Source organism: Austrofundulus limnaeus, unplaced genomic scaffold, assembly GCF_001266775.1.
Source record: "Austrofundulus limnaeus strain Quisiro unplaced genomic scaffold, Austrofundulus_limnaeus-1.0 Scaffold7, whole genome shotgun sequence".
Lineage (NCBI taxonomy): Eukaryota > Metazoa > Chordata > Actinopteri > Cyprinodontiformes > Rivulidae > Austrofundulus > Austrofundulus limnaeus.
In genome coordinates, this window is record NW_013952409.1 from 4408900 (window position 1) to 4418159 (window position 9260).

The window sequence follows — 9260 nt, forward strand, 5'->3', positions numbered from 1 at the left end:
GTGTGTGTGTGTGTGTGTGTGTGTGTGTGTGTGTGTGACACGTTGGCCTATACAGGCGAATAATGATGAGGTTAACAGATGCAGGATGGTAATGTGGTCCTGGAGGTGGGAAACCCCCTGATGCCTGTCAGCAGAACTGGAAATCGATTTAAACGAATAATGCTTGTTTGGCGTTGCAGTGCACGTTACACACACTTACACACACACGGTAAATGTCTTTAATCTGCACCCAAATCCATCAGCTTCTGCATCAAAAAGATAAATCTGAAAGTTTACACTCTTATGTTTTTGATTATTATAATTGTATTTTAGATGTTCCATCAGTATCTTCTCACAAAAATAATGGGTTTTAACTTGAAATAAAACTGAGCAAACTTTCTTCGACTGATTGGAAGTTTAGGTTTTTCTGTTGGTGTTTTTTAAGGAGCGGTTGTTTAAAAATGGCTGAAAAATGTAGTTATTTAAAGTTCCTGTGATGTGCTTAAAAAGGTCAAAGAAAACATCTTTATATTTATGAAACCTGGCACAATACACATGATTTTTACCCATTTTGTCACATAATTGGCATCTTTTCTTTTGAATGTGGCTCAGCCAAAATGAAACAGGAAGTGACATCAAAGGGGAGTTCTTGTTGAAGGAAAACTTTTTTGTTTCTTGAAACAATATTAATTGAAATCTGACCCTTCAACTCTCTCTGATAGTGACTCAAAATAATCTTAAAAAACATGAGATTTTCTCTACAATCTGTTTCATTGTAGCGCTGCTCTGTTCACATGCAGACGTTCCCCTTTGACATCACTTCCTGTTGTTTCACATGCAAATATCTCAGCAATTATTTATCTCAGTGGCATGGAATACATTTTGTAATATGTCATTAATATTATCTTTCCAAAAATGCATTCATATTTATTACGAAAATTAGATGTCACTGGGACTTTAAGTAAATATCTAACCAGCTTGTTGGAGATTTATTGATGTGGTACACATTTGTGACAAGAAATGTTGATGCTTCACCTCATTTAGACAAAATGTCTTTAATGAAAGTTTTATAAGATCATGTTTTCTCTTTAAACGCTGTTGGTTTGATTAAGAAATAGGTACTGATTTATGTGCATAAGATTAATCAGTTTAAGGGCCTGCTAGAGAAATCTTCCAGAGGATAAAACCAATTCTCCTTTTAGTCATGAATATAAAACGGTCCCTGGTGGTGTTGGGGGGGTCATTGTGTTAAGGCGAGTGCTCTGACACGCAGCCGCTCCTTTACATATTTGACAGACAGAATGCAGCCGGTTATCTGGTCTTGAGTGATGAAGCGTTTGCTTGCGAGCAGACTGAGGATCTGATAAGAGATTGAATTAGGCCACATGCTCTCTGATGGAGAGGGTTCGCTCTGCTGCTGGATGTGTCATGGATTGCCAGCTCAGCACTGCAGAGTCATATTGTCACTTTGTTGAGGCAAGACACCATCGCAAGTGGTCTGGACCCATTTTTGTCTTGTTCTTTTGATTGACAAAAGAACAGAACAGAACTCAGAGTACTTACCAAGAGTGACTGTATGGGTTTTGTGTGTGCATAAATACAGGTTGTTCCTATATTGCAATGCAGACCCTGATTCATTGACATTTGGGGTCACTGACATCCCTGCGTAGGTTAGGAACACTTGCAAATCAATGTCTGTATATACAGTATTTATTTATTCATTTATTTATTTACTTACTTATTTACTTACCTACCTACCTACCTACCTACCTACCTGCCTACCCACCCTCCCTCACCCCAGTCCGGGGATCAAACCCAGGACCTTCTTGCTGCTAACTATTGAGCCGTCGTGCTTACCTAAAACAGTTCACCATGCTACCTGCAAATGCTGGTTAAAGCTCTATCATTCAAAAAAGAAGTTATGCGTGATCACTGAACAGAAACACTGCCGTATTTATTTAATAAGTTATGTTGGGGCAAAATTAAAAAATTGTTCTGTGGTCAAATGTCATGCTCTCCAAACTATCAGTACACAGCTCAACGTATATTTTTGTTTGTTTAAAGCATTTCTACTTATGAAAGGTGCTTTATAAATAAATATCTGTGACTCGTCACATCGAATAGAATCAGGTCAAATTTGGTCCATTTTCAGATTATCAGTTCCAAAGATATGCATTGATTTGTCTTCCTAATCACAATAATTCATTAATATTTGGTCTGAATGGTATTTTTAGGTTGTTATAATGAGGAAGTTTTGATGTCATTATAAAGAGGAAACCTCAATGTTTGGGTTCTGAGATAACAACGGGAAAGAATTTCCCTTCTAGCTCGCAGGGAAATTACAAAAGAATTAAAGATTTTTTTTAAAACTCTAAAGCATGTTTTTGTAGCTACTGCACAAAAAAGCTTCAATATTAATTTGAGAGTTTATTCCAAAAGATCCATCGATAAAGTATTCATTTATTATATTATATTATATTATATTATATTATATTATATTATATTATATTATATTATTTAAATGTTTAACCAATGCACTATAGTTGCCTATTTCTTCACATACCAGTTAAATCTTGGTTGTAAGTGATGGGTTACTTGATCACATGAATGTACTGTACTGTACAGTACTTAGAATAAAACTTTGTAGCCGATAACATTATCAACATTACTTTCTAATCACAAGTCTTACTGTTTCCAGATGAAAAAAGAAAACAGAATCTATCTAAAGTCTTCAACATTTTAACAAAAATCTAACACTACATAAAAAAAGACCAAAAATCTCACAACACCCCTGCAGTACCTCAATGGACCCACTACGGGTTACGACCCCATCGTTGAAGACTCTGTGGTTTATACTTTGTATTTTTTCTTGAGCAGCTGTTTAAGAATCATGTTCTTTCTCTGTGTTTTTATTTTCCCCCTCTCCAGACAGTCTTCCATGACGAGTGCAAGTTCAAGGAGAGTTTGCTCCCGAACAACTACAACGCCTACGAGTCTCTGGTTTACAGAGGGTCCTACATAGCACTGAGCAAGCATGGCCGTGTGAAGAGGGGCAACAAAGCCACTACTGCCATGACTGTGACGCACTTCCTACCCCGAATATGATGAGGAAAAAAGAAAAAAAACTGGCAATAACAAATTTATTTGCACATGTGGATTATATCCCAGGTAACACAAATACATATACGTACGTACAAACACAAAAACAACATGGACTGCTAGAGAAAGAAACACAGTTATATCTGAAAATATTTATTCAAACTTTATATGTATATTTGGGTAGCTGACTTTGTATTAGAAATGATTGAAATACCATTCTGTGCTGCTTTTATAAGTTTTGTCATCTTTTTTTTTTTTTGTGATACGAAGAGGATAGAGACGTGTTTGTTCGTCCCTTCGGTTTTTATGGGTGCTTGTTGGGTTCGGTTGAGTGTTTGCCCTGTCAGTGGATCGTGGTTTATCTTTTTGGAAATATAAAMGGAGATGTTATTACCTCAAACAACCATACGCTGAAAAGGACGTTTGGAAAGAAGCGAAACGTTGCGCATTAATTTTCCACTCGAAGGAACGTCTRTTTACTTTCACATGTTTTGTTGTCGTCCATCACAAAGCTAGATGTCTGTGATTGATCGTTTCTGTCACTGTCAGGGCAACCGGAGCACTTGTAAATTTGTCGGTGGWTTTTTTTTGCGTCGTCATGAGGTGGCTGTGCCTTGAATTCCTCCTGATGCCCCCCCTCACCGTCGAATGCGAGAAATGTGGGGCTGGAGTCAGAAATAGGAACGATACGCGAGTCATCACTCCCTAAGACACCCCCTGAGGGACTTTAGCCCAATTCCTCGAGGGTCTGAGGTTTCTCCACTTTTTTTTCTCCTGCTATTATTGGATCTATTGAGTAACTGAGACTAGATGCTGCACAGGATCCAGTGGAGCCTCTTGGAAAGTTGGATTTAGATSCAGCACTCACTCCACCCTCACCCCCAAAGCATCGTGTCCAAGACAGCTTTGACAATCCCAGGTTTTATTTTCACAAGTTTTGCAGCCGGGTGCTTGGGCCAGCCTGAGCATGTGACCGTGTCCCATATGTATGGGTGTGCAATGATTTCAGGCATGCATGTACAGGTGCTGGTCATAAAATTAGAATATCATGAAAAAGTAGATTTATTTCAGTAATTCCATTTAAAAAGTGAACTTGTATATTATATTCATACATTACATACAAACTCATATATTTCAAATGTTTATTTCGTTTAATTTTGATGATTACAAATGACAACAAATGAAAATCTCAAATTCAGCATATCAGAAAATTAGAATATTACTGAAGACCAATAAAAACAAAGGATTTATAGAAATGTTGGCCAACTGAAAAGTATGAACATGAAAAGTATGAGCATGTACAGCACTCAGTATTTAGTTGGGGCTCCTTTGGCCTGTATTACTGCAGCAATGCGGCGTGGCATGGAGTCGATCAGTCTGTGGCACTGCTCAGGTGTTATGATAGCCCAGGTTGCTCTAATAGTGGCTTTTAGCTCTTCTGAATTGTTGGGTCTGGTGTATTGCATCTTCTTCTTCACAATACCCCATAGATTTTCTATGGGGTTAAGGTCAGGAGAGTTTGCTGGCCAATTAAGAACAGGGATACCATGGTCCTTCAACCAGGAACTGGTAGCTTTGGCACTGTGTGCAGGTGCCAAGTCCTGTTGGAAAATGAAATCTGCATCTCCAAAAAGTTGGTCAGCAGCAGGAAGCATGAAGTGCTCTAAAACTTCCTAGTATGTGGCTGCGTTGACCCTGGACCTCAGAAAACACAATGGACCAACACCAGCAGATGACATGGCACCCCAAACCATCACTGACTGTGGAAACTTTACACTGGACTTCAAGCAACGTGGATGAAGTGCCTCTCTTCTTTTCCTCCAGACTCTGGGACCTTGATTTCCAAAGGAAATGCAAAATTTACTTTCATCAGAGAACATGACTTTGGACCACTCACCAGCAGTCCAGTCCTGTTTCTCTGTAGCCCAGGCAAGACGCTTCTGACGCTGTCTGTGGTTCAAGAGTGGCTTGACACAAGGAATGCGACAGCAGAAACCCRTGTCTTTCATACGTCTGTGTGTGGTGGTTCTTGAAGCACTCACTCCAGCTGCAGTCCACTCTTTGTGAATCTCCCCCACATTTTTGAATGGGTTTTGTTTCACAATCCTCTCCAGGGTGCGGTTATCTCTCTTGCTTGTACATTTTTTTCGACCACATCTTTTCCTTCCCTTCGCCTCTCTATTAATGTGCTTGGACACAGAGCTCTGTGAACAGCCAGCCTCTTTAGCGATGACCTTTTGTGTCTTGCCCTCCTTGTGCAAGGTGTCGATGGTCGTCTTTTGGACAACTGTCAAGTCAGCAGTCTTCCCCATGATTGTGTAGCCTATAGAACTTGACTGAAAGACCATTTAAAGGCCTTTGCAGGTGGTTTGAGTTAATTAGCTGRTTAGAGTGTGGTACCAGGTGCCATCCATTTTGAACCTTTTCACAAGATTCTAATTTTCTGATATGCTGAATTTGAGATTTTCATTTGTTGTCATTTGTAATCATCAAAATTAAACGAAATAAACATTTGAAATATATGAGTTTGTTTGTAATGTATGAATATAATATACAAGTTTCACTTTTTAAATGRAATTACTGAAATAAATCTACTTTTTCATGATATTCTAATTTTATGACCAGCACCTGCAGAAATGTTTAATGGATGCATTGATTTACTGTCTTCTGCTCATGTGCTCGTCAACGAGGGTGTGTCAGTTGTAGCAGGAAACCATCAAACTGAGACGACGAAGCTTTTCTGTCTGCTGCGTCTTCAAATTGAACATTTTGTCCTTACCGACTCATATTTTAGGGTATTTGATTTTATTTAAGAAAAACTGCAATCAAATGAAAAGGGGGCTGTTTGAAGTTCACACTGATGATATCTGGCACTTAAAGTGGCACATTTATGCAGAAATGAGTGAAATTAAAGCAAAAGCTGCTGCTCAGTCGGTTCACTGTAAATACAAAGGTGTTTTGGGTTCATTTGAAGAAATTTAAGTGTTCCAGTTTGGCCTACAGAGAACTGGAACACCTACAGATTTCATGATCACAAGTGGATTTTTTTTAAACCCAGTGTTTTAAGCTATTTATGCATTGTTCAGCTTGGTCATTGAGGTAGAGTAGAACATTTTTTTCTGTAACGTTCATTCAGACTTTGTTTATGCAGCATAATGTACTTGAATTCATAAAACGCTCACACTCCTCTCTCAGATACTGTAATTTTCTACAAGATAAACCCCAGCAGAAAACACAAACATGACCGGAGGACTTACATGGCACTCTGTGTTCAGCACTGATTGTTTGTTTAACTTGTAGAGGACACATAGTAAAATGCTGGAGTGTCAGATTTGTGAGCTTCTGATTGGTTGATGTCAGACAGGATGGGCAGTGCAGGGCCCTGGGAATGTTCTGCATCTGAGCCGTTTTTGCACCAAGGTCAGAGATTTGGTTGTTCCGTCCTCGTGTTCTTGTATTTTTTTTGTTCTGATCTTTTCCGTGTTGCTTGACCAAGCTCTGCACCTTGGAAGGCTCTTTTTTTTTTTTCTTTTTTCTGAAAAGTGAGGAAAGGGACTGATGATTTTTCTAATTATGGCACATATGCTCAGTCTTTTAAATATTGTGTTTTAGTCTGATTTTTGCTGATTTTGTAACTTGACTTGCAGGATCCTTTAAGTAGCACTCTACTGGCAGAAGGGCAGCTTAGTGAAATGAGTCTAAAGAAAAAGCAGCAAAATTCCTGTTTGTAGTTGTCATATTTTACCTCATGGGCTCTTTATTTCTGGAACACAGAGAAAATAAAACCCCAGTTTAAAAAAAAAGTCAGTACGTCCAGTAAGATAAATACAGAATGCAATGATATGCAAATCTGATAAACCCATATTTCTATATTTAAACAAAATATCTAAAATTTTCTTTTAAAATTAAGATAATTTTGAGTTTTATGCCAGTCTCGTCTCAAAAAACTAAGACAAAGGCTACAAAAGGCTGTGGTACAAATAAGAAATACCGTTAATTGGCAGTAGGAGGACTGGACTAAGATTTTTTTTTAATTGGGGTTGTAGCTTTAAACGGTTCAGACTCCATTCTGTTCAGTAGCAGAAAGTTCTGTGCTGGAAGAGAGAAGCGGAGTGTATTTCAGTGTATTGTACACTGCTGTCACGCTCTGCTTCTGCCAAAGCACAAAAACAGAGATCTGATCAGTTTACCTTGAGTTAGGAACAACATGACATTGTGTCACTGTGCGAGCGGATGCACTGTGTTCCTCTCCTGGGAGAGGGCGATGAGGATGGAAACTGAAAGAAAGCACCGACTTTGCTTTGAGTTGGTTTGTAGCAAAAAGGCCAAGGATAAATAATCCAACGCTTCCAGAAAAATAAGAAAAAAATATTTGAGTGAATTATCTGATGGACTGAATACTGTGATGCAAAAGAACCACTTGAGATGTCATACATGTTGTTGGAATGTGGACACCACTCTTTTTGTCTTTGGAGGATTTTGTTTTGAGCATCTTGAACTGATCAGTATTTATCATATCGCTCTGATTGGTAAATGATCACCTGTAGCAGCAGAGAGGAGTTTATTTAATTTAATTTATAAAAAAATAAAACGCAAGGTGCATTTTTTAATGGAGATGCTGTTTTTCTTTAAAACAAGCTGACGCGTCACTTCTTTTGATGTGTTCTTACAGTATGTTTGTTTTTTTCCTGGCTTATCGCTCAGAGGACACTGTCAGCATAGAAATCCGAGCAACCAGAGTGGGAACTGTACGATCTTTTTTTTTTTTTTTTTTTTTTTTGTGGGAATGAAGTTTGTAGCATTCACTCCAAAAGCAGCTTTGTTTGCTGTCAGATTTTCGGAGGCTGAAAGTCTGAAGAAAACGTTTCTTTTCGTAATCCTACGATGTTTGCATGATGCAGAAAAGGTTTTCTAATAATAACAAGAAAAGGTTAGTTCAAGGTGGGGGAATGATCACTTTTCGTCGTTGCTTCCTTAATTCCTCATTATGCATGTAGAGTTCTGAATGGGACAGGTGAGTCTTACCCCTTAGAGCTCCAGGGTCTGGACTTTGTGCTGCTTTTAAAATGAGTTGGCTCTCCAGGAAGTGGAGGTCTGAGATCAGACGTGTGTGTTTCCCTGTGTGCCAACAGCCTTTATGTTTCTCTCTCAGTTTTTTCTATTCCTGCACTGAGGGGGAGAGTGCTTCCTCTGAGTCCCCCCCTCCTCTTTTTTAACATATACCTCACCTTCTGCCTTAGTTCCGATTATTAAAATGATTGTAAATTAGTTTGAAACAGACTTCTCCAATCATTTGTTTCTGAAAAATATGATGACTAGTAAGAAAAAGACTATATTACAAATGGTTTTCCTTTTATTTTTGTACGTATGTGCTGTGCACAGCAGTCAACTGTATTCCTGAGATGACAATAAAAGACATTTTGTAAAATATTTTCTGAATGAATTCTTTAAGTTGCATATTTCTCTTCATTTATTCCTATTGATCATGTGTGGTACTATTACAGGGGACAAAATACTCCATACTTAAAAGCATCTTTTTATTTATTCTAGAGTCTATAATGTGTTTCTCATTTATTCTAACACGTTTTATTTTTTTTGCATTTATCCTTAGGTTTATACTGTTTATAATTAGAAAATTCAGCTTCTTGTGGAACGAGTCACTGCAGGAGCTTCAAACCTGTCGAACAACCTGGAGCACCCCCTCCTGGTTTAAAGATGAAACTAAAAAAAATAATCGGGACATCAAGTTTTTGACTGGCAAAAAATTATATACACTTTTCTTAAACATAACACCACCACTCCATTTTATTCTAATTTTGAAGTTGTTGCTAAGTGTTAGAAATAAAATCAATTATTTTTTAAAATCCTAAGTTTCTGATTAGTTAAAAACTTTTTGAGGTTTTAATCAAAACTATTTTCCCACAGAAATTAAAGCTGTTTATTGACATTCAAATCAAAATGAAAAATGATAAYCAACAAAGTTTATTTTGAAATAAAATACTGACTTGTGAAAATTTATTTTTTCTACTGGATAAAAAGCAAGCAAGAAAGAAAAGATAGAAGAAGGGGCCCAACGATACAGAAAATTTACGATTCGGTTCGGTTCGATACTTTAGTCTCACAGTTCGATATTTTTTCGATACAAAAATGAGAAATGTCCATGCCCCTTTTAACTTGTAATT

General features: G+C 37.7%; 1 protein-coding gene across 1 annotated transcript in view; it reads left to right on the forward strand.

The window, feature by feature from the left end:
- Positions 1–3352, forward strand: part of LOC106536855 (fibroblast growth factor 6) — a 6920-nt gene extending 3568 nt beyond the window's left edge. Inside the window, exon 3 of the mRNA XM_014034198.1 lies at positions 2908–3352. Coding sequence (XP_013889652.1) covers positions 2908–3084 — 177 coding nt within the window. The 3' untranslated portion in view covers positions 3085–3352. The remainder of the gene's footprint in view (positions 1–2907) is intronic.
- The last annotated feature ends 5908 nt before the right edge of the window (positions 3353–9260 follow it).